Source organism: Perca fluviatilis, chromosome 5 (genome assembly GCF_010015445.1).
Source record: "Perca fluviatilis chromosome 5, GENO_Pfluv_1.0, whole genome shotgun sequence".
In the NCBI taxonomy this organism is placed as follows: Eukaryota; Metazoa; Chordata; class Actinopteri; order Perciformes; family Percidae; genus Perca; species Perca fluviatilis.
The window spans coordinates 21,950,256-21,975,750 of record NC_053116.1 but is presented as its reverse complement, the minus strand read 5'-3'; the positions used below and the strand labels follow the sequence as shown (position 1 = coordinate 21,975,750).

The following is a 25,495-nucleotide window of genomic DNA, read 5'->3' as shown; positions in this document are numbered from 1 at the left end:
GCTACAAGTGCACCTGCATGAGCATGTATGTTATGTTCTACACAAGTGACTAATAATGGATCGTTATCTGTAAGTAACACCTTTATCAGGCTGCATATTTATATGTTGGTCCTAAATTATGCAGTGTTTATTTTTGTACTCACATTGCTAATGCAGTAATCCCAAATATCAAACAAACAGAACAATATCACTGTGGATCTGAGCACAGATCTCAAATGTGATATTGGGCTTTGTTGTCTGGTATGTGAGTGGGAATATGGTGAGAATGAGAGAGTGGATGTGTGGGTGGGTGGGGGTATACTATTGTAAACATTCAACTGCCATCTCACAATGTGTTTTTTTTGTTTAATTTTAATGACTTACTATAATTTTGTTTTTATTGAAAAAAACAAACAAACATTTACCACCCCTTCCCACACACCCATTGCACATTTCTCTTGAGCATTAATTTTAACATCCATAACTTACATTTATTCTTCAGTTTGTTGTTTATAATTTAGAAAAATGGCTGCCACAGAATTCAACATTTATTTACACGTAGACCTGCATGCAAGTCATGTAAATTACAAAGTTGATGATGTGTGACATTAATGAGTGATTTTTAACACTGTGCCTCTGTGTTTGTGCCCCACGTCTATCCGTGTGCATCTTTATGTATCTCTGTCATAAACATTTTACTGTGTCTGTTGCTTTTGTGTGTGTCATTTATGTGCTTTATACTGGTGTTCCTGTCTCTGGGTCATTGTCTCCCCTTTTTGTTTTTCATCCCTATCTCTTTATTAGATGGGTGCTCCAGCAGTCAGGCACTTAGAGAGGAGAAGGAGGCGCCACCCCTAAATCCACCTCATTCCCGCAAAGGAAGATTTCATGTATGAGAAAAAGAACTGATTGCACTTTTGAACTTTCATTGCAGTCTAAACAAGCAGCTAATGTTTCCCACTTCCTCTGCCATCAGGTAACTCCAGTGCCCCAGTCCTCTCCCCCGAAGGCTGTGCCATCAGGCCATGGCAGCACTCACAGGAAAGTCGGACGCTTCTCTGTAACCCAGGCTGAGACTAAGAAACAGGATAGGCAGACTGACAGCTCCCCGGTGTCTCCTGATTTGGAGAGGGAAAGGAGAAGATCTCGTGCAAAGGAGGGAGAGAAAGATGAAAGTAAAAGGACCCCAGCAATGGCTCACCTGCCTCGGGGTCATGGGCACAGCCACTCACCTCTGGGCAGCAGCGATGATGATGATGATGAGTGTGAGCTGGAGGATGAAGACCTGAGAAAAGAACTACACAAGCTCAGAGAGAAGTAAGTCAGTGAGGGGAAATATTTAACTCCATTGTTTTAGAGTTTACCAGATGTTTGGCTCTCAATTTATTACATTTTCTGTTTTATGCCTCCAGTTTCTTGCCAATATAACCAGTTTTCAGTCTTTGTACCGTTTTTTGTTTTGCATTTTCATTGTTTTTATTTTTTTATTTTAAGTTCATGATTTTCCTAATTCTCACCACCTTCTGCTCTCTGTTTTGTATCTCTTCATCTACAGGCACATCAAAGAGGTGGTATCCCTTCAGTCCCAGCAGAACAGAGAGCTACAGGAGCTGTACAGACAGCTTCGTTCCCTCAAAGACCAAAGGCAGAGTCTGCCTGCCTCCCTGTCTCGAACCCCTCCTCTTCCCATGGGACCTCCTGTACTCTCTCCTCGTAGGCCCAGGCCAGCCAAAATCAAGATCCGGCCCCGGCCTCACTCTCACATGGATAACAATGGAGTTACGCACTCTGGTACGCACTTTTTTCAAATCTTTCTTACTCACTTTTTTCTTTTGCTTGCTCTCTGTGTGACTGTTTCTTGTATCTCCCGTCTAGGGATTCAGCAGTCAAGTAGTTTCTCAGGTGGTGAACAGAGTAGACTGCCTCTAAACTGCAACCCAGAACACTGCACTTCACTGCCTGCTAAAAGAGGTATGGTTTGTTATCAATGTATCAAGACACACAGAATTTAGTGACAATCAGTGTTATGACACGTGCCATCATTATTCCACAGATCACAGTCCTCTAAGAAAAAGCACATTCACAGATGAACTGCACAAACTCGTTGATAATTGGACGAAGGAGACGGCGGGCCCTGCCCCGCCCAAGCCTTCGCTGAATCAAATCAAGCAGATTCAGCAGGTGCAGGAGTTGGGAGGCTGGAGCCAGCCGACGGAGGTAGGACTACTCACTATAATATCTATCAATGATTATTACCATATTAACCTTTAACATATGGTCGGATTGTTCATGTTTTATTCTAAATGCTGTGGATAAGGTTGTGTTTTTTTTTTATTATCAAATAAATCACTGTCTCTTTCTCATAAAAGATGTTTCTATCATAAAATATTATTAAAAGAAGCCAGACAGCATTCAGTGTGAGGAGTAGCAACAGAGTTTTGGGCAGAAAAGGCAGACATATTCCTACTTACTTATATTTGTTTCAGGAGCCAACAGTACCAAAGCATTATTTTTGCTGTAATATTCCCTTAGTACTCATTACTATATTCCATACAGGTGGCTCCACCAGGTTGGTTTCCAGTGGCATCACTGAACCCCCAGGCACCCCCGACCCCTGCCAGCTTGCCTGTGGCAGCCCCTTCCCAATACCCAGGTGGAGGAAGCCTGTCCACCCTGCACTCTCCGGGACCACCACCACAAACGCACATGGCTCAAGTGCCACCAATGCAGCAAAGTTTACACCTCCATCAGTCTCTCCCCCTCCAGCAGATGACCTATCAGCAGTCCCCACTCTGTCAGCAGATACCACAGCCCCGGATGCAAACTGCCATACAGTCCCAGTCACAACCACAGACACAACCCATCACCCAGCTGCCCCACTCACCACCTCAAAGCCAACCACTACTGCCTTCCCAAATGCCCACATATTCAGTGTCCACAGCTGTGTCAATGCTGCCTGGCAGTGGCACCACTGCACCCACAGATAGCACTGCTGCTACTGGGGGGACATTTTGCTCCTGTTCCTCACCCTCCTCAACCACTTCCTCCTCTTGCTCTACTGTTGCTCTACCTTCCAGTGCCAAAATTCACCCAACACCCCCTACCTCTACTCTTCCTCTGGGACAGAAATGAAACCAAGGTGAAGTGTGAGGTCTATATGAAGGTGCAAGAGATGGAAATACTAAGTGGATCAGGATGTAAAGCAGATCCACTTTGAGTGTTAGTTATGTGTATGCATGAGGTAGTTGTGACTCCAATGAGTATATGAATTCCAGTGTACTGCTGGATGAGATAGAGAGGGAATATGAGAGATGATAGATTCTAGTATGTACAGACAGAGGGTAATATGGAACGCAGCAGCTGGGGTTTATGAATCATGGTATGTTTGGGTGTTGAGATGTATTAATTCCTAAATATATGAGTGTGTGCGTTTGTGAGTGTGGGTGAGTGTTTATGGATTATCCGAGTACATATCCCTTGTGTCCTTTTACACAAATTAACATTCATGTTTTTGTTTTCAAACCTACTTAGTTGGAACTGAACTCAAGAAATATTTGACAATGTGTTTAATTTGTTAATGCTTAATACAGTGAAAGGACTATCAATTCTGAAAGTGCAATTAGTAATGGCCATCTAAATTGATCAGCATGTATTGTATGGATTTGTCAGTAAGGCATAACATACTTTTGTAAAAGCACATTGATGAAAACCAGACGCATAGAGGATCTTGTCATGATTGTAGAGTCTACGATGATCTTTGAAAACTGTAGGCCTAGAGCACAAGGCATTTCAATGGGCAATGAAAAAATTTAAACAACAGCTATTATACAGCAGAGCATGATAGAGTTACCTGGCTACCATCATTACCACAATGCAACTAAACACACTATTGCAGTGTTGTGCTACAGCATGTGCTTCATTTGTATTATTTTATGTTTAGCAGTTGTTACATAGAAACCTTCTGAATTACCATGAGTGATGTGATATAAATTCAGATGAGTTCATAATATGATGGTAAATTGAAATATGCCATCTATGTTCAGTTGATATCTGGGTACAGTCAGCCCAAGACTGCATGACCTTATGACTATCTTGATTTGCCAGAGTGCAAAGTGCTTGCACTTGCTATATATTCATGAACCTCACATTTACTATTTGCAGCCTACTGAGAAAATTCATCAGTCATGAGTAAAATTGCTTTCGGTATGAAATGCTTTCACATTTAACATTTTTGTTTTCAGTTTTAGCTCCACATATCAAAGTATATCACGGTGTCATGCTGAGGAGGAAGATGGAAAAAGAAAAAAAAACTGCCAAGTAACTATAGACTGGGGAGATGGGTTATTCCCATATTGCCTTTTAAAATTACTAGATTTTTTGTGGGTGTGTGAGTGTATATTTTTTCTGTGTGACAAAGCTTTGTAATAGTCCCATGGTATATAGCATTATAAATTGCATCCCTGTTTCTTTCATTCAAAGCGGCCTCTCAAATGTCACTGTACCCAACTGAAAATGTTTACTCTGCCTATGTTTTGGGCTCGTTTCCTCGAGAGAAAAAAAAAAAGTGAGAGGTTAGACCATATACCGGTTGTAAACTTAATGTCCAACACAGTTGTCAGATCCTCACTTGCCTATTTGTCAACTTTGTTTGGCTTTAGACAAATTCCTTGTTTCAACTGTAAACTAGTTAGTTTTTGACCATAGGCTGTCATTGTGAATGCATCAGTCAGAAGCTGAACTGTGGGCCATTATTGTGCTTTATGTACACTGCAAAAGGTTTACTCATGTGAAAATGTCCCATTCTTCTATTTCTAAACACTTCATTTGTAGATGCAAAGATGCACAAAGTAATACATTTGCAGCGGCTATATTACTGTACATTTTATTGGGTTATCAGTGCACTTAGCCATACACATTTGACCATCAGACATAAAAGTCAAAACATAAAACATAAATGGTTAATGAGGAGTAGTGTGTGCTAAAGAGTATGGTTATTCAGTAACTGCATAATCTAGAATACAACAACGGTTTTCTGTATTTGTTGCTTTTCAAGACAACCCACATTTTCACAGAGATGTAGTTCATTATTAGTGAAGGTGAGATACTGTGCTGTCATGTCTAATACTAACATGTTGACTGCAAGCTACAGCTAAATGATCATGATACATGATGTGGAGCTGGCTTTGTCCTTGAAGTGGTACCAAAATGTTATCTAAAAGATAAAGATTATTTTTGTATTTTGAAATGGGGTTGTACAAATTGTAAAATTGTTTTCTCATCATTATAAATTTGAGGTTATTTGAAAATAGAAAATACTGGTTTTAATCTGTGTTTACATGGGACTCCCCTGCCTTGATATACCTATCTGAGTCCTGACAGGCCAGGATCATTTAGGATTATATTCAGAGAATGTTTGGTCATTTTTGACATTATTATTTCATCATTATTTCAGTTTTGAACTATGCAACCTGGAAGATGCATAACATACGATGTCCTGCTGGGCTGCATGTCAGATTTAATTAATTTACAAAATCATGCAACAAAAATCTGGGGAGTCCCAAAATGGCATGACTGAGAGCCAATTATAAAAGGACATTTGGGCAGAGAAACCTCGAAAAATAAAGTATGTTGCTGGTGATTTAGCCTATGTAAATTGTAACTAATTCAACTGTTGATTTTATTTATGTTTTGTAACTAATCAAAATAAATGATGTTAAACATCAAAGTATAACATTGTGTGGATTTTTTACATGCCATAATTTAGCTTGGCATGCAGGGTACTCATCACAAGACCAGCCTGAAGGCCAAGCAGAGCCACTTTACATTACTTTCAAAATCTAAAAACAATGGTAGTAGGTATGTATTTAAGGCAAATTGTGATTCATAGTTAAATAATTACAAATGCAAAAACATAGGAGGACCAATCCTGACTGATTTAGTTTAGCCTAATCTACCTCCAATAATCAAATAAAGGTGTAGCTGTATCGTTCCAACTTAACATTCAAGTTGTCAAACATAAAAAAACAAAATTACAACCATGATTTTAAATATTGACATAAGTAAAGTGGAGGGTTTATTGGGTGTGTGAATAATTAGACTACACATGTACAAGTCTTGTATTGGGCACTCCTATATCATGCCAATCATAACTGGAGGACAATCCATAGGGTCTTGATTGACACCTTAAAAGTTTTATACTGACAGAAAATAAATCCTGAGATGACGATAAAAGTTAAGATAATTAGTTAAGAAATGTCTAGATTTGTGATTGATTTGTACGTTTTGTGTTTATTAATTGGTGCATTATATATATATACTCTCTCTCTCTCTCTAATATATATATATATATATATATATATATATATATATATATTTTTTTTTTTTTTTTTTAAATAAAACATGTTTTCAGGCTCACTATGGTATCTATCTATATGTTTCAGTAACTTTGTTGCCTCCAAACGTTCCGCAAGGTTTTTACCAGAGTGATAGAGAACATAGACTGTATAAAATAGTTTTTTTCCCTGAATGCAACTCCATATTTGACTGTTTGCAACTTTATTGTTTTTTCAATAGCAGACAGAGACAGACAACCGTCTGACGTCCGTCTGTCTTTGAAATGGCGTTGATGTAGTTTAATACGCCGTTATTTGTAGTTATTGTGCTCGTTTTGGTCGCTTCAGATTTTAGTTTTCTGGTCCAGTGTAAACTTCTGGACCTGGCCTCTATATTTGGGCATTGCGGAGTTGATAAACAAAAATGTGGTAAAGCAAATTGTTTATAATTTACGTTGCATAATAAGGCCGCAGCTACCCCCGATCTTGCGTAGGGATTACAACGGCTTTTGAATGCTTGGCCTCCCGCAGCTAAATTTTGGTGAGTTGCTAGCGTTAAATATCAATTAATATATCAAACGACGCATATTTGTTTAGCTCAAATTAATCAAATGTGTTAGCTGCATGTAGCGTTTCATTCAAGTTTAAAAGCTAAATGAATTGCACCAAGTGTAACGTTAAGTTAAAGTTAACATCTTCGCAAATGCTTAGCTAGCTAGCTAGCCAGCCACATCGATAGCTAATATGGCTACTTGGTAAACACGTTACTGTTTGATAGCAATACAACATTCACGGGCATAGCGTGTTTACAAACAGTGAGTTAACGTTACGACCTGCCTGTTGGCCAACGTTACTGTTAACAACTAACGTTATTTAGCAGAAGCAAAATGTTTCTGATCCAAAATCTGTGAATGGAAATAAGAAAAAGTTGCCTCTCCATTCATGTATTTGAAGAATATGAAATAGGTTAATACTATTAAGGTAAATGTTATGCTACCGAAACCCATAACGTTAGTTTCGTTAACGTTACCCAGCTGGTTGACTGCACTTGCATCTCAGGTTGCAGCAGGAGTAGCTAATTTGTTTCTCATTACTCACATTACGTACTAATGAGCTTGCAATGGAGTTGCTTTATTGTCGTTACTTACTGCAAGCTATTACACATTTTTTTTCTTCTTCTTTCTGTTGTGTTTTAACAGGTTTCCAAGTGAATCCCGGTGGACATGTGTATCAGTAACAGGAATCTGGAAGTGAAGTGACAGACAACAGCAACATTACCCTTACTGCATAAAAGCATTTAGTTTGTGAGTTTGTGAGTTAGATTTTGACATCTTAACATTAATAACGAGTGAAAGCTAATTCACACACACACTTAATATGGCATCGGTTCCAGTGTACTGCTTGTGTCGCCTGCCATATGATGTGACACGCTTTATGATCGAGTGTGACATTTGTCAAGACTGGTTCCATGGAAGGTGGGTTATTTTCAGAATAAACACTGTTGATCATATTGTTGCCTGTGTGCAATGAGATTCAAATATTATATTGTGTGATTTATAATGTGGTTCATCTGTTGTGTTAGTTGCACGATTCCTGTGGGTATACTCTGTATCCGACCCACCACAGCCATCCTTTATGTGCGTTCTTTGTCTGATAAGAATGTTTTCTGTGTAGCTGTGTTGGAGTAGAGGAGGACAAAGCAGCTGAGATTGACCTGTATCACTGCCCCAACTGTCAGGTCACCCATGGACCATCTGTCAGTGAGTAACCATTCCTTAAGTATCCCTTGCTTAAATGGTTGGTTAGGATCTTACTTTTACATAATAATGCACTCATTAATCTTTTTTTCTGTCTCTCCTTGTCCCAGTGCGCAAACGCCGTGGAGGCAATAAGCAGACAGATGGTGGTGCTGCTGGAGCAAGAGATCCAGGTCGGCCTGTTAAGACTGGCAGCCCACAGTTTGTTAGGGAGCTACGGAGCCGCACCTTCCCAGGGTAAGTCTCCCGCAAAGGCAAAGTTTGGTATTCACAAGTTTAAAGATAAAACCATTATTGTATTGTTATTGCAATAGATTGCATTATATTTTACTAGCGTTGATCTATTATAGATGTTATTGTGCTTTAAAACTTGTGCATATGTCTGTTTGTGTTTCTATGACAGTGCGGATGAAGTCTTGCTAAAGCCGTCAGGGGCCCAGCTGACAGTCGAGTTTCTGGAAGAGCATTCATTCAGTGTTCCTGTCATGGTGCTGAGGCGGGATGGCCTCGGCATGACCCTTCCTCCGGCATCATTCGGCGTCAGCGATGTAGAGCACTATATTGGTGAAGTTTTTAGTATTACATTTAAATGCAAAGATTTGTACTGATTTATGGTAAGATGTTTAGGTTAAGGCATATTAGGGATGTTAAAATTGGTTTTCTCAAATTTTTTTCATGTTGTCCTAATTGCAGGTTCAGACAAACAGATTGATGTGATTGATGTGTCTCGGCAATGTGACCTAAAGATGCGATTGGGAGACTTTGTTGAATACTACAACAGCCCCAACAGAGACAGAGTGCTCAATGTCATCAGCCTGGAGTTCTCTGAGACCAGGTACACAAAGATATTCTCTTGACTGTTCAGTTTGTCATTATGATGCAGTGTCTTGTTACTTGAGTTTTTCATGTTACTTTTCTATAATAAGAAAAAAGAAAGAAATGAGAACTTCATTGTTTAAAGGTTGAGTCAGCAATTCTAATCCCATACACTTTTAGTCAAATTAGCCAATATCTCCTCACGGTTTGCTAGCTGTCCGTTCTGTGTGTATGCTGAAAAAAATAATAATCTGGCGTTCATACATAGCCATGGCTCTGTAAAGGCCCTGACACACCAAGTTGGGCCGACGGTGAGCGACCGTCACTCTAGTTTTTGAGGTGTGTCCCACACTGTCGCCACGTGGCCTGGGAGATGGACAGTCTGGTTAGCCATCTCCCGGTGTCCGCCGTCTTCCCGGCGAGGGAGTGAAACAGAGGAACCATAGGCTCTGTGCTGCCGCTTTGTTGTGGGTATCATAGCAATCACAATCATATTTGTTTGGGTGTTGAGTTCAAATATCAACAATCTTTCTCCAGAATTGCTGACTCCACCTTTAGATGAAGTTCTGCTGTTTTGAAGACTAAAGATAAGTGTTGGACTTGTTATAGGCTATCAAACTTGGTGGAGACTCCAAAGATTGTGAGGAAACTGTCATGGGTTGAAAACCTCTGGCCTGAAGAGTCTGTGTTTGAACGCCCTAATGTGCAGAAATACTGCTTAATGGGAGTGAAGGACAGCTACACAGACTTCCACATTGACTTTGGTGGCACTTCGGTATGGTACCATGTCCTGAGGGTGAGGAGAAAAAAAAGTTTGGAAAATTTCAGTTAACACGGACTGCAAAACATTTTTGTTTCTTTTTTTTTTTTTATGATTTGGTATTATTTCTAACAGCTTGTCCCTTTTGTTTATTCAGGGTGAAAAAATCTTCTACCTAATATCCCCCACCGCAGCCAACTTGGCACTTTTTGAGCGGTGGAGTTCCTCATCTAACCAGAATGAGATGTTCTTTGGAGACCAAGTTGATATGTGTTACAAGTGCTCTGTCAAACAAGGAAACACCTTGTTCATACCAACAGGTGAGTTGTAATGCTTCTGTTTGTTTTGTTACTTATAGGACAACATGTTTTTTTTTTTTTAGCAGAGTTGTGATAATCAAACAACTAATGTTTACACTTGTCATTTGCTTGTCTTCCAGGGTGGATTCATGCTGTGTTGACACCAGTGGACTGCCTAGCCTTTGGAGGAAACTTCTTGCATAGTCTAAACATTGACATGCAGCTGCGGTTAGTTTCTATGCCAAGTACATGTAATCTTATTGTAACCATTTTTTTTATGTTCTTGACATATAAAAAAACAACACTGACACTTAATTTAACTTGCTAATTGTTTCAATGCCATTACATACTAAAAGCAGAAAATGAACCAGGTAAAAAACACAGCAGAATCTCAGACATTGTGTAATCTTAATGACTCTTCAGACAAACTTAAACATGAATGTGCTAATAGAAGATTTAGCCCTTAATTACTGTAGTTCCTCACTTCTAGTTCCTAAAGCTATTGCTATTTATTTCCAGTCACATCTCTACAGAGGTAATCTGCAATTTTGTGGCAATAACCACTAATGTCTGACTTTTTCTGTATTGTGTTATCATTTTTAGAGCATATGAAATAGAGAAGAGATTAAGCACAGCAGACTTGTTCAGTTTTCCCAACTTTGAGACTGTGTGCTGGTATGTTGGAAAGCACCTTCTTGATACCTTCAGAGGTAAGGGAGTTCAGTACATTTCATAATATTCATGTTATGTGAACTAGTTGAGTGACCTGTGTTTAGCGTTTGTCATTTTGATATTATTAACTTGTCATTTTGATATTATTAACCCTTTGCTATTCTGTCTCGCAGGTTTGAGAGAAAACCGCAGACATCCTGCCACTTACCTGGTTCACGGAGCTAAGGCCTTAAACAATGCCTTCCGCAGCTGGACCCGTAAAGAGGTAGGCAAAGTCTTATCTTATTTGTACTATTTTGTTTATCATTCTTTCCTTATTTCCCTCTTTGTGTCATTACTTAGTTTATTTTAATAATTGTGGAACTTTGGAATGCTTGAATTTGTTTAGTTTTGCACCAAACTGCATGCAAGCTCCAACAAATGGAGCATAGCAAAATTATTATTATTAGATAAAATCATATCTTTATGTAAATCTTTACAAAAAATACAATTAATTAGAAAAATGGGTAAATGCACACATTTTTTTTAATCTCAAAAGAAGGGATGTAATGGTACAAAAAATTCAAATAAAATTGTCGGGGGGATAATTTATTTTGACTGGGCTGCAGCTTGTGCTCGTTTATACAGGGCAGGCACAACAGACACTCATGAAGGGAAATTGTAGCAGGGCTCAAGCACTTTGACCATATGCTTTAATTCTGTATTCTCTACGACTGAGTACAGTCTCATATCCGCAGCCATACAGCATTAGTTATTACTTTGGCAGGGTCTGAATCTGCAGTGGGAGGCTGCTTAACGCTGTGGGGAGAAGGACTTGCCTTTCAAGTCTGTTTTTGTTTCGTTCAGCATATCACTGTGATGTGTCGTAAATGAAATGTTTCCACAGATAAACCAGACTTTAGCTAAACGATGTTGGCATACAGTTTAAAACAACGGGCATCATCAGACAAACATGCAACACCACCTCCTCGTCTTTCCAGACAAGCTTTTGTTTTTTCGCTTCGACATCTTTTGGTTTCGAGCTACTAAGGAGAGAAGTAGAAGAAAGGTTCTACGCAGGCGCGTGGACTTGGTGGTGTTGTGTGGCAGTGCCACCTAGCCGCCTGGCGTGCATACTACATCGAATTTCACACACTTTTGCGTCACCATATGCACTCAGACTCTCGTCTAAATGCGGAATAAAAATTGACAACGCAACGCCACTTTTGCGTTAACTTTCCTGGTTAAATAAAGGTTAAATAAAAATAAAAAAAACTCTTCAGATCGTTTCCATCTAAACATAGCCTAAGTCAACTAGCATGCTGCAGCTGATACAACAACTAGTGCGCTGCCGAATCTTTCCGGGTAAACTCATGCCCCAGAATTTCTGTTGCATGTGCGAGTAGTCAACATAAATTGACTTTTTTGACCTGTTTGGGTCACAGGGCAAATCAAACCAATGTTGCATACCGATCCGAACGTCCTGTACTGAAATGGTTCGGGACTAATATGCGAACTCAAAAGGCAACATTGAATTGCAACAATATTGCCATTTTGGGAAATGTGCTTATTCACTTTATGGCGTAGAGTAAGAATTTCATTACCACTCTCATGTCTTTCTGTTAAATATGAAGCTACAGCTAGCAGCCAGTAAGCTTAGCTTAGCACAAAGATGTCCTACCACTACCTATGAAGCTCACTAATTTGTTTAATGAGTATAAAATGACACACTGTGGTTTTATGGGTGGTTATGTGTCTGACTATTTATTGGCTTGGAGCAGTTGCCAGGCAAACAGAAGAGGCTCCAGGAAGTTACTGGTCACGGGCAAAAAATAATCTAGCATATAACCCCCTGTAAAAATGGCAAATTTTCATTTTACACAATCAAGATATAAAGTGTTAATTTTTTAGCTTTGGCGGATCTGGTAGCCGGTTCTGTTACCATTTCACAGAGCCGTGCTAGCTGTTGTTGATAGTTGTCTCCCTACACTCAGGCTTTAGCAGATCATGAAGTGGAGATTCCAGAAACCATCAACACTCAGACACTAGTGAAGGACTTGGCCAAGGAGATTCGTCTGGTTGAGGTAAATGGTAGAATCACTGTAAATGTGGGCATGTATTTAGCTTTGTTTTATTTATTTTTAAATGTGTACATAGAAATATTCCTATTTACTTTTTGTTTTGTTTTACTGACTAGACAGCACTTTCTTTTGATAGGACATCTTCCAGCAAAACATTGGCCGCACTGGACCTCAGTTTCCTGGTTCGCCACTCTCTAAAGCTCCTCTGACCACCTCCCAGAATTCAGGACGCCCTCCTGGAAAAAAGAAAGGACCCAAGCCCAAAGAGTTGATAGGGGGTCTTGTGTCCCCAGGGACCAAGAAGAAAAGTCAGAAGGGGCTACTTAAGGCAGAAGCCGGAGAACTTGACCTCATTGAGATCCACACCAAACATACACTCAAAAAATTTCAACCTGGCAAGTCGAAAAACAAGAACAAGGTACGGTGTTTGTAGACATTCGTGATGGCCATGGAAATGCTTATCCAGCATTTCTTTGTGTCTGAATGTTTTATCTTCATGTTTTCTTTCCAGTTGGAGTTGCCTTTAGAGGAATTTGAAGGGAAGCTAAATAAAAGCAAACTGAAACTTGTGCTGACCAATGGAAAAATCCAAAGGTAAGCTTTGCAGCCATTTGGTGTGTTCCTATTACTTGTGTGACCTTATGGTCCTACCAAAGGTTTGGGTTCATACTTGCTTATCTTCTGGTTTTAGTAAGAAGGACAGCAGCAGTAATGGTGCAGGAAGGGCAGGAAAGTACAAACATCTTGCCATGGAGGGATCCAGTCTGTCTGACTTGGAGTCCGAGGATGAGCTGCAGATTGACGAGACCCCTCCTCCACGACGCAAGCCTGCAGGATCAAGCAAGAAAAAGAAACTAAGCGGTGAGAATTTGACTTTAAACGAGCGTATTGTGAATGCTTAGCATAATGTTCTAGCTCTTATAAGGACATACATTTCTTTAATCTTTACCCACCAGTGAAGTCTATGAGAGATCAGTATAGCTATTTAACAGCTTGGACTGTTGGCTAAATGTAGAACCTTATATAGTTTAGTAGTATGGTTTCAAAGCCACCTTGCTACTGTAACCTAACTGTGTTAAAATGTGCCTTCAGGTCTTCCTAGGAAGCTGCCCAGAGCCAAACCCTGCTCTGACCCCAATCGCATCAGGGAGCCAGGAGAAGTAGACTTTGACATTGAGGTGAGATAATTATGGAAACACAGATTTTCTGTAGCAATTTTTCTGTAGTTAAGCTGTAGCCAGTATTAGTCACAAAATGAGTCTCAAAGATGTAAGGAATGATTTACTTTACACGTGCCATTGCAGGATACAGCTGTAAAATTTCCATGATCACTGCTTTATCACATTAATTTCCCTACAGCAGGTTCAAAGCGTATCCCAATTTACATGCTTGTTGCACAAAAAGAACAACCCATCATTGATGAGATTGCCAGTTTAAATGATGTATTTTGAAACAGCAAGCCAATCTGACAGTAATTGTTATTTTGTGAACTGCTTACCCATTGAAACTGGTACCCAGCATTACGTTTTTCATTGTGTCAAATTTAAATAGTAACAATAGAATGTTTGTGCATGTGGCTTCAGGAGGATTACACCACAGATGAAGAGGCACTAGCCGCCCACGGGGTGAAGGGTGGAGCGGGGGGCATTCTGGACTTATTAAAGGCCAGCAAACAAGTGGCAGGCTTGGACTCTGCAACACTCAGGTTAGATCTCCTTCATCACAAGTTATTCTTTGATTATTTTATTTAACAGTCAAATTGAGGAAGAGTCTGGGATGGTATTCGGATTTTAGAATACATTTATTTACGTAGATCCATTTAACTTGAGTTTCGTGATGTTTGAAAGTTATAACACATAACTTTCAAACATCACGAAACTCAAGTTAAATGGAGCACACTTCTGGAGCTTTGGATACCATTGACTCTAGCAGTAGTGTAGAACACAAGTGGGAATAAATGTCTCACTGTGTTGTTGCAAGAATCCAATAACCTTTGAAACGTGCATAGTTCACATATTTGCAATGTCTCTGACACTACGCCTTGTTTAAGAGGTTATTTTGGAGATGACGAGTGATTGCTTAACTCTGTCCTTTTCTCAGTGAGGAAGCACCAGCCTCTCCCAGTACTCGTGATGCCATACAGGGAATGCTGTCAATGGCCAACCCCCCTTCCTCATCCTCATCTTCCTCCTCTTCATCTCCCCTATCCATTTCTGGAGGCCTGGCAGAGGGATTAGGGGTGGTCAAGGAAAAGGGGGGCAAGGCTGTGTGGGTGACTGGAGGGGTCAAAAAGACAAGAAGTCCTGAGAAGAAACCTGTCATCCAACGGCCTGGGAAACGGCCAATTAAACGGCCAGCTCGTCACCTTAGTGACGAGGACAGTCCAGATGAGCAAGAGACTCTGGGAACCTGTTTTAAAGATTCTGACTATGGTGAGCAATACACTCAATGACTTACACCTGCTGCTGTACGGATCAACGCTAGTCAAAGCATTACAAGTTTTATTGATCAAGGCCATGTTTAATTATGTTCCATCAAATGTTTGTTTAAGTTTACCCGTCCTTGGAGTCTGATGAGGAGGACCATGCTAATAAGGCTAAGATGAAGCGGAAGAAAAACTGGGATGACACACCTTGGAGCCCGAAAGGTATCTGGCTTAAACAAAGCGGGAAGAAAGATCAGAATGCTTTTTAGCTCTCGGATGGTTGAATATTTCATTTTTATTTTTAGCCAGGGTGATGCCCACCCTTCCCAAACAGGATCGACCAGCCAGGGAAGGGGCTAGAGTCGCATCTGTAGAAACTGGTCTTGCAGCAGCTGCTGCCAAGCTGGCACAACAAGTGAGTTGGGAAATAAAGTTATTTGTCTTGTGAATGTGGAGTGGTAGCATCTTTCAATAAAAGAAAATTACCCTTGTTTCTTATTTCGGTAATAAACCAGGAGCAGCAAAAGCCTGCCAAAAGGAAGTACACCAAAAAGCAGCGTCCTCCTGCTCCGGTAGCCCCTCCTCCCCCTGTTCAGACTGAGCCAGCCTCACCCTCGCCACCACCTGCTCCAGAGTCTGCAGCAGACTTGAGCCCAGATAGGAGGATGGATTACTACTCTGCTAGTCTGTTGGACCATGAATACACAGCGGGGCCAGGACCTTTTGGCCCTGGAGGCCCTCGAGGCAGCGGAGCCATGGCCCCTGGTGTATTCCTCACTTCACGCCGACCTTCACTTTCTCCGCAGAACAGCAGCTCTCACTCTGGTGCATCGCCTGCAGGTTTGGCCAGCCAAGGCACAACAGGAGTTGGTCAAGGTAAGCATGAATGTAAAGCATTGACAGCATAATTTCATATCTCTGTGATGACATATTTTCTCATGTATTTTCTCCTCTCACTTTAATTTAGGGAAACGTCCAAAGAAAGGACTTGCAACTGCAAAACAGAGACTTGGAAAAATTCTGAAAATTCACCGTAACGGCAAACTTCTCTTGTAAGAGATGTTGGAAATGTGGCTGAAGACTTTTAAGTTAGAATGAATGAAGAAAAAGATTTTTGTGGAAGTAGGTCTGAAGGAAATAGAGATAGTGATCTATATTTTGTACTCTAGATACATTTGTTTACTGTTTTCACCTGTTGTTGAACCTCACGATATCTTGTCCTACACCAATTACTCTGCCCAGCAAATTAACAGCCTGTTTTGGCACTCCATTTATCCATATCTGCATATCTCCATATGAAGTTATTTTAAGAGGCTCTTCTGTGACTTGAAACAAATGGTAAGTAACTCCTAATGATCACATACCATTTGACATTGGCAATAGGAAATTGTTAAACACATTTTTAAAATGACTGGCGGACATGATTTAAATAGCTAGATTAACTAGCGTAATAAATTGACCCCTTTTAATTAGGCTATTTTAGTGGCTCTTTATGAAAAGACATTCTACATTTTTAAAAGGGAAGGAAAAACAACACGTTCTAGTCAGGTAAATGTAATGGCTTTATAGCACACACATACACACACACGCACACACACAGTTGTAGTCTTGTATTTAGTTGTCTCTTTACCTCATAAACACACTCTTGTGTATGTATGATGATTCCAGGATACCAATCTTTACACAAAATAAACAGTTTTACAAAAAAACTGTGTATGCACATGGTCAGCACCCAGAATGCCACATATAAATTATTCTTGAGGAATTTGGAACTTGTTTGTATAACTAATTTTCCTCCTGTTATGTCTAGGAACAGAGGACTAACAATTAAAATAAACCTGTGGGAAAAAACATGGGATAGGTGGAAACAAGTCAAGGATAAATCCAATAATTAGTTGTATAGTATATGTTTTATACTGTAGCTCTACACATGAAGTACACATTACCCAACTGGTGCCAAGAGTAACATCAGACTGATCATTGTTATTTAACAAGGCAGCACTTTGCCATCTCTTAGCCTGTTTTAACATGGTATGTTTTTACCACCTCATCTTTTTGGTCCCTTATTTAATTATTTTCAACCACTTAATACCTGCACAAAATGTTTATCCATATTAGATTTTTTTTTTTTACAGTTTGTTGTAATTGTAAATATTTGTAATATTTGTAATTTATATAGGTACATTGGAAGAGCAGAAAAAGAAATGAAGAGACTAGTTTCCTGCAAGTTGCCATAATTTGTGCCACAACTTTTGGCAGCATTCTTGGGTCAGATCTAGACATGTGCTTTCTTTTCACAGAATGTACTAGTTATCAATGTTGGCAGAAGTGTAGATTTAACTGTGTTAAAGGTGCAGGACATGAATTGATATGTAAATATATGTTGTAATTTAAGTTCTTTTTATAGGTCAAAAACTTTCTTAACATAACTTGTACAACATACATTGCTGTATTTGGAAAATATCTGAAATAGTTCATTTTTTTATATTTGTACGAAGTAATTGTCATGCTTAGTTTGTCATGTTGTCTTGTCAGTGTAATAGTGGAAATGTTCTTGAAAAAATGCCCTCATTTAATTTCATCATTTCGTTTTATATTAATTATTGTTGATATTCACTCTTTTTTGGTGTGTATTGTGTGTTTTAAACATGTTTTAAAAACTACCTGAAACAGATAAAATATACCTTGGGCAAATCTTATTTTTTCATTGAATTTATTTTAGGACCATCAAATCACCGAAAGTGTGATTTGTGCGGCAAATGAATGTTTTTATGTTTACTATGCGTCAGGCTACCAGAGAACTCCATTTTCATCGCAATCACTAAGTGGGATTTAAAACATTTTTATACATCGGAATATATTGGAAAGTTGTCATCACGAAAAGTAATATTGTGTTGTAATAAACGCAACACTTTTTTTTTTTTTTTCTTCAAATAAGAGTACAATTGAATGTTCATAAACCTAAAAAACGAAGCCTTTAAAATACTTTTGAATGGTTAGTGGTGACTACAGTTGCCCACGGTGTTTTTTTGTTGTACAAATTATTGTACAATCATTTTCTCATCTAAACATTTCCATTGCTCAATTTAAAATACAATGTTCCCCGTCCAAATAGGGGTTAAATGCATTTGTTATAAAATTGTCCATTCTTTATTCCCACAGGGAGTTTGAATACATTTTCATATTAAACTGAATTAAAATATATTTTTTCATAACCCTGGAGAGCTCTGCTGTGTACTTTCGTGTGCACATCAAATCAGTAGGTTGAAGCTGGAAAAAAGAAAAAAGATAAGGCTGTATGACCTCTTCCAGACGAAGACGCACTAGCACCGTTATTGTACAACAGTTACAAGGGAGTGCCCTCGGTAAACGCAGCAGCAGGTATTCTCGCGAGATCCAAACTGCCCTACCACTCGCTAGTGCAAGATGGAGAAGCAAATGTAACACGCATTCGAGGTAAGCAGAAATACTTATTCCATATTATTGACATGGGTTTTAGCTAACTGGTGGCATACATTTCTCTTCCTTAACAACTACAATCGATGATTCACACCCGTCACTGCGACCCGAGACCACATAACAAGTGTCTTTTTAAGGGTAAAGTACGGATCCCCTACTCTGCTATGTAAACCGCCATTTTTAATGTAGCCCATGATCCCACTGATAGAGCATTGTGCGAAGCTCTCAGTTAGCTAACGTTAGTTAGCTCGCGCGAAACCCACAAACACTCATGTTCACTGTGTGTGGGTATGTGCGCCTCTGTACAACTAGCTACAAGTCAAGTCGGTATCCTCGTACAATGACTAGCTAGCTAGCTAGCTACTCAATTTCCTCGGGAATGATGATACAAATAACCGGTGAGACTTTAAATGTGTGTCGGGTTGCAGATTTGACTTTTCGTAATCTGATAACGTTAGCCGCCAAAGCTGAATTGAGCCGAAGTAACTAACATTAGCCTAAACTGCTAACGTTAGTGAACCCAGCTAACGTCACCTAACTAACGTTAGCTTTTAACTTTGCTAACGTCAGCGCCACCATTGACTTAGCTAGCTAACCATAACTGCGTAACGTTGGGTAGCTAACGTTAACAGTTACCTCAATAATATTGGCAAACCGCATGAGCCTATTTCCACGGTTACAACTAACCTAACGTTTGCTAACTTGTGAGTAATTAACGACTTTTAGGCAGTGTAACGTTACTAACGTTAATGGTATTCAAACTAAGGTAACGTTACAATCCACGGCCATAACTATATTTTCTGATGCAGACGATCTGCCCAGTATACGTTAGTAGCTAGCTAATATTAACGTTAGTGCAGCGTTGTTTGTGGATGTAACGTTAAATATTCAGTGAGGTGTCGTAAATTAGCTAGCTAATTGATAGGGGAAGCATCACACTGTCAAATAGGCTTAGCTACAACCACTGACGCACACCACATTTACACGTCTTTGAAAACAAGTAACGTTAGTGATGCCTCTCAGTAAACACAGCCAAAACTATTTTAATGTAAACATTCTCTCAATCACTGACCATTGAGATGACATGACAACAAAAGAAGTGGACTTGTTGTTAAAAATGCTACATAATGTATTGATTTATTCTGTAAACAATGGCTGAGTTTATTAATTCATACCACTCCTTAGATGACACACTACATTTTATCTTATGGAAATCAAAGGTTTACTTTAAAGCCCAGGCAGCTGAAGAGTGAACCTGTAAATGTTTTGTCTGAAAATATGAGTATGTACCCCAACTTTGGGGGTACAACTTTGTTTTACTAGAACTCTGCTTCCCACATAACACATCAATCAGCATCATCAAAGTATTTCTTAATATAGTTGGGTTGGAAGTAGAGATGGTCCGATACCGATTCTGATACTTGAACTTGCGTATCGGCCGATACTGAGTACCGATCCGATACCAGTGCGTCATATATTTTATTATGTTTACTAACTGTATACTGCTATCCCTGTATGGATGTGATATTATTTCAATCTTTGTTGTCGGTCTGGCTCAGGTTAAACTCTCTGTGAAACATGAACAAATACAAATAATGAATGCTACAGAACTTTATTTTATTATGCAGTTTGACAGTCAGTTATAACGGAAAAAGAACATGCATAACTACTTTAACGTAGATTTTCTTCAGGGCTTTATTATGTGGTATCGGATCGGTGCATAAACTCCAGTACTTCCGAATACCGATACCAGCGTTTTAGGTAGTATCGGAGCCGATATCTACCTAACCAATATCTTAGCCGAACAAAGCTGGTGAAAAGGATAAGTATGTATGGCAACTTCCAACTAGGATCGGTATCGGCACATCTCTAGTTGGAAGTTGCCATACATACTTATCCTTTTCACCAGCTTTGTTACATACACTGCACACCTGTCAGTAAAAGTGTTTTGTCAATGATCAAGCTGCCTGAATTTACTTTCATAACTGATTTGGTTGTTTGTGTGTTTTTAGATAGTTATAAGAAACTGCAAAACAACCAAGGATGAGAATGGTGGAGCTATTGAACCAAAGCAGTTTCTGGTATGTACTGCTAACTTATTTACTTTATTGACTACAACTGTTCTGGTGAAACACATGGATACATAAGGGTTACAGTGACTTGCCATCAATATTTGCTTTCAAGTCTATACCCCCTACAAAATACATTAACCACCACTTAGGGTTACTATCTAAAGCAGGGGTTTTCAACGTTTTTTAAGACAAGGACCCCTCAGCTGAAAAAGAGACGGAGCAGGGACCCCCTAATACATGCATTCTATAAAATTGAGTTGCATTTTAAACTGAACCTACAATAACATGTAGGGCGGCCTAGAGACTTTAGACATACCTTTTTTATGGTGTATACAATACTAAGATAATGAAATAATTGTTGACATGCATATATTTATACATAATGTTTTGTTAAAATGTGGAACAGTTAATCCTTAAATTTACCTGTATCTGTGGATGGCTTCCTTACCTATAGGCCAGTAAGCCTATTATCAAAGTTTTGAAAAATTAAAAAAAGATTTATCTTTACAAATGTTGGATTCATGTTTATATATGTGTGTGTATGTGTATATATATATATATTAGTGAAATGAAAACAAATTTACTGCGTCATTTCTTAATCTGTTCAGTAAGCTACCTTTTAGTTATTTACATACCTCAATAATAAAAAGGAAGGATTGTATAGCTTCTTTCATGGACGGTTCACCCTAAACAATGTAAACTTATTGTACTCTTCCCTGTGGTCTTTATCTATCCATCCAGAATGGTATTGGCATGAGTTCACAGTGAAGGTCAGTGGCAAAGGGTTGTGCTCCTCATAGCCCCAGAGAATTACTTCAGGATAACTCACCAACTCTTAGAGGCTGACCAGTATGAGATTTGTGAATGTTACAGTTGATTCCTGAGAGTAACAGAGAAATAACAGTAAATTTGTTTATGATATTAAATAGTTGTGACTACATAAAGCAAAAGTGAGAAATTATATTTTAAATTAACTTGAGTGGAAATTAGGTAATTTTAAATTAGCCAATATCATCTGATATTGCAGCATTGTCTCTTAAAAACAAGGTAATGCTTCTCATAAGTGAACATAATAAGGGGGGAAATGAAATATTGCCAAATATAAGTGTTTGTGTTTCAGTTAAGAGAAGATCTGCTAAAAGAAGATTGGAAACAATTGTTTAAATTAATTATGATGTTAAGGGACAGATCCAACTACATAACGTTTGTGTTGACAGAGAAAACGTAAATTAGTTTTAGTGCTACTGAGTTTCATTGATGGGCGTGTCTCTGATAAATATTACCTATTTGACATGATTACCATTGATACACCAATTCAAATATTATAATTGAAAGAGGAGCTTGCTTTACTTTCCTAAACATTCAACACCCCAAAGTATGAAGAGTTTTTTAGTGGCTTCAGTTAATCACGTTAAGGCACTGTTGGGGAAATTGTCTGAGATTTGATGGAATTTACAGCAGTAATAATGAGATTTAATGTAATTTACAGCACTAATAATAGGTAACTAAAATGTTACTTTTTAACCTTTTCCACCATCATATTGTAATGTAAATAAAACTGCTCCCTTTTTTTTTTTTTTTTTAAAAAGGTCAACATGTTAACCCCCCAAAACAGGCAGATTCCAATATTGTGGTTGTGTTTTATGTATATTTATCAGGCTGGCTGAAGGAGCATGAGGCACTTGAGATTAGCAATATTGGCCTGGCACATATGTTAACATGTATCTTCTGAACTAACTGTGAAAAATGATCAAAATTAAAGTTAATCAGTGCCCTCATTAGTGAACTTTTATCTTCGGCAAAAAACTAGGATGCTGAGTTCCTCTGTTTTATTGTTAGCTGGTTTACTCATAACCAAATGTACTCTAGTTTTAGTAAATATGTCCTTAAAATGTGCGGGGTTTACTTTGTATGCACGTATCAAATACTGCAGCTCTGTTGGTGCATTGTGTTAATTATGGTTCACAAGTTGCATGTTTATTACTTGTGATGTAGATATAAAAATGCAATTCTCCATGGTGAGGTTGACAGTTGTGGACCTGAGCGATTTAGATGAAAATCATATTAAGGATTGTGTATCATTAGTCAAATTCATAATTGTTCTAGTGTTTTTGGTCGTTTGCTGTGGATGTTGTCAGTTAGAGACCTGTGTTGATCTTGACCGTATGAAATATTAAGGTGACGCATTCCACAGAGGGCCAACTGCCCTATATTAACACGCACTGCATCGATAAACAGTGGCTACTCATTCCCAGTCGTAACGTTATTCATTTTTTTGCACACTACCCAGTCATGATGACTGTGCCAACAGCTAGTGCCTATATGCTATGAAAACAAGCGCGGATACGCTAAAAAATAATACAACTGATGGATGAACAACATCATTATTTATCCAGCCGGTAGTCAAAATGCCTGAACGAAAACTGAAAACAAAACTCGCAGTGTCACGTTAGACCCGTCCGACAATGATTCAGCGAGTTATTATGCGTTTCTGCTTGCTATTCAACTAACGGTAGCTAGCTTGCTAGCTAGCGCGTGCTACGACTGTCCAGCCGAGGAACCAGGGTAAGAGCCTTAACAAAGTAACGTTACCTGGTTCCACGTACTTGACACACACCCATCTATGTGTCGCTGGTCACCGAGTGGTGTTTACAGTTCCGTTATTACCTGGAGTGGTATTGGTGCAGGAGTGGGGAGTGAGGGCTTCTTTTGCGGCCTGCGCAGCCCCGACCTAAATTAGTCAAGAGTCAGGTCAGGACAGCGTGGTGGATTTGTGAGATCGGATTGACAACTGTGGCAGAAATGGCTAAAACTGCTCGATTTTTGGTTAGCTACATGTTATACGTTTCCTTTGATTACACACACGCCTTGTTTGTGACTTGGCTGACTTTTATATGGTCTGGTGGTATTCAAATGCGTTGTAATGTTTCAAAAGAGGATCGTTTGCTAACGTTACCGGTATGTTAGCTACAGTTAGCTGGTCAGGGGCTAACATCAACTCCGTAGAAACGTTACCGATCATTTTCTTTGTTTCGTCAGACGTGTTGCTAGCCAGTCACCAAGCAAACCAATGTTGTTTGTAACTAGTAGCTGCAGTCCAACATGTGTGTAGTGACTTGTTAACAATAGCTAGGTAAATAACCTTATGCTGTTTGCAAGAGTGGCGTTAGCTTGTTTGCTGGGTAGCTATAACTTAGCTAAACCTGTCAGCGTCAAGTGACTTGAGTTGATGGGCAAGCATAGAGAGAGGCAGCGATCTGTTTTATTAAGATAGCCTTTTGAATCCGAAGTACAAGAAATGTAGACAAATGTTTTAGGCCATTAAATAGGGCCCAGCCTGATTTAGTAACTTTGTACTGTATGTTGATAGTATGTTGCTAGTTAGCCACTAGCTAATGTTCTGCCTCAGTTTGCTTTGTGATGACCAGACCTTGATTGATAACGTAAACAAATTTCGTATCATTGTCACATTTTGACCAGTGCCTGTGATCAGTCATTTGTGAGCTGCAATAGATTTTTAAAGTAAAATGCTCATGTCAAAATTTAAGATTGATAACTGACTGTATTTTGTTTTTACTTACAGTAAATATACCATAGTATTTCCATATTATATAATCAGAATGCACTGTTAGGTATCCTGTTATGAATTTGATACTATCCAATTAATTCACAGCTTTACCTACAGACTAGGGCTGCACGATATGAGGAAAATATGCGATAACGTTGAATATCGCTATGATGATATTACTTGCAATAAATGAACAAATATTAAAGTATACTCAGTTCTGCATTTCTATTACTTTCAGTATTATGCTAAAATACAACAAATTACTTGTTTAATAAAAAAAAGGCATCACTAAAAAAAGTTAGTTTTCCACATTAAAAAAAATCTATTGCGATAAGTTGCAGCCTTTTGCGATTTGTATATTGCGATGATGATACAAAAATGATATATTGTGCAGTCCTACTACAGACTTTTTGGAAACCTCTTTCTTGGGATTGATAGATCTTATAACCTATTGTATATTTTTTTTCAAATAGGTTTGTATGTGGGACACTGCTAGTTTGAAGTTTTAGTAAGAAAAAAAGTGTTGCACACTCTGGCTCCATATGCATTTCTCTGTTTATTCTGACGTTTCGGCCCTAAGGCCTTCTTCAAATCCAGAGTGTGCAACACTTTTTTTCTAATTTTCAAGTCTACTGCCAGTGATCAGCACCTCACGACAGCCCTTGGTGTGCGTTGTTTTTCTATATTATAGTTTGAATTCTTTACCATCGTTTTGCAGGTGACGTGACTGGAACATGCTGTTAAGTGGGTATCGCCAAACTATTTTCTGTAAGTACATTTTAAGTTGTGTACACTTCGAGTTATTCATTTTGTATCTGAATGTCTCATTGGTTTTAGAGTACTTAGATGATTTAAAGTGCAATATTTGGCTTATTTACAAATTATAATTCTAACTAGTTATATATCATACCACATTGAAATTCAGCATCACATGTTTTCTAATGTACATGGAAATTTATCAACAGGAGCAACAAATAGAGATTATCGACAATGAAGGTCGACAGAAGCAAGTTAAAGAAAACTCCTACGGAAGCTGTGAGTATGCTTAATACTTGCTGTGTGACCATTCCTAGCCTCATTAGTGCCTAATTTCCATACAGTAGTAAAGCTGAGCTTTGCTGGAGGTTTTATATTTGCACAAACAGCAGTAGATGCCTGTCACCTGCACCTACATTATCTAACCAGTTAAGTGTGGCTGCTTCTTTTACTATTCCTTTACTTGCAAAATGATGCGCTGACCAAAAGAGCACTGAAAACAAGGAGTAGGCAGTCAGTTGCTAACCCTGGTGACAATAA

General features: G+C 38.8%; 3 protein-coding genes across 19 annotated transcripts in view; all 3 read left to right on the top strand.

Annotated features, from left to right (window-relative positions):
• The window catches only part of si:dkey-151g10.3 (serine/threonine-protein kinase WNK2), a 44,992-nt gene extending 39,293 nt beyond the window's left edge, over positions 1–5,699 (top strand). For 7 of the 8 annotated variants that reach the window (XM_039801650.1, XM_039801654.1, XM_039801653.1 and 4 more), the window contains exons 20-25: positions 784–869; positions 956–1,296; positions 1,535–1,770; positions 1,855–1,950; positions 2,033–2,196; positions 2,536–5,699. In XM_039801650.1, coding sequence (XP_039657584.1) covers positions 784–869; positions 956–1,296; positions 1,535–1,770; positions 1,855–1,950; positions 2,033–2,196; positions 2,536–3,111 — 1,499 coding nt within the window. In that variant the 3' untranslated portion in view covers positions 3,112–5,699. Of the gene's footprint in view, positions 1–783; positions 870–955; positions 1,297–1,534; positions 1,771–1,854; positions 1,951–2,032; positions 2,197–2,535 lie in introns of those variants that run through there. The other variant, XR_005639356.1, reaches the window with a different exon arrangement.
• An 852-nt stretch (positions 5,700–6,551) lies between these two features.
• phf8 (PHD finger protein 8) lies at positions 6,552–17,799 on the top strand. 2 transcript variants are annotated; one of them, XM_039801665.1, is made up of 23 exons: positions 6,552–6,852; positions 7,511–7,615; positions 7,705–7,786; positions 7,986–8,071; positions 8,179–8,305; positions 8,472–8,632; positions 8,762–8,903; positions 9,494–9,680; positions 9,802–9,964; positions 10,084–10,171; positions 10,547–10,653; positions 10,789–10,880; positions 12,589–12,678; positions 12,812–13,093; positions 13,187–13,269; positions 13,367–13,536; positions 13,768–13,853; positions 14,259–14,380; positions 14,776–15,107; positions 15,227–15,322; positions 15,406–15,515; positions 15,616–15,976; positions 16,068–17,799. In XM_039801665.1, exons 3-23 carry the CDS (start codon positions 7,746–7,748, stop codon positions 16,154–16,156), a joined length of 3,015 nt encoding a protein of 1,004 aa, XP_039657599.1. In that variant the 5' UTR covers positions 6,552–6,852; positions 7,511–7,615; positions 7,705–7,745; the 3' UTR covers positions 16,157–17,799. The 2 variants fall into 2 exon arrangements, with proteins under 2 accessions (XP_039657599.1, XP_039657598.1); XM_039801664.1 differs by having other exon boundaries at positions 7,511–7,786.
• A 637-nt stretch (positions 17,800–18,436) lies between these two features.
• The window catches only part of huwe1 (HECT, UBA and WWE domain containing E3 ubiquitin protein ligase 1), a 59,158-nt gene continuing 52,099 nt past the window's right edge, over positions 18,437–25,495 (top strand). For 7 of the 9 annotated variants that reach the window (XM_039801648.1, XM_039801644.1, XM_039801642.1 and 4 more), the window contains exons 1-4: positions 18,437–18,556; positions 20,572–20,640; positions 24,918–24,967; positions 25,165–25,234. In XM_039801648.1, the coding sequence (XP_039657582.1) occupies positions 25,190–25,234 (45 nt within the window). In that variant the 5' untranslated portion in view covers positions 18,437–18,556; positions 20,572–20,640; positions 24,918–24,967; positions 25,165–25,189. Of the gene's footprint in view, positions 18,557–20,571; positions 20,641–21,372; positions 21,402–22,973; positions 23,197–24,917; positions 24,968–25,164; positions 25,235–25,495 lie in introns of those variants that run through there. The other 2 variants (XM_039801640.1, XM_039801641.1) reach the window with 2 other exon arrangements.

Coding starts and splice junctions, on each gene's coding strand:
- phf8 (XM_039801664.1), top strand. CDS start 7,689: ATGGCATCGGTTCCAGTGTACTGCTTGTGTCGCCTGCCATATGATGTG. Junction 8,633..8,761: donor CGATGTAGAGCACTATATTG/GTGAAGTTTTTA, acceptor TCCTAATTGCAG/GTTCAGACAAACAGATTGAT. Junction 9,965..10,083: donor CACCTTGTTCATACCAACAG/GTGAGTTGTAAT, acceptor CTTGTCTTCCAG/GGTGGATTCATGCTGTGTTG.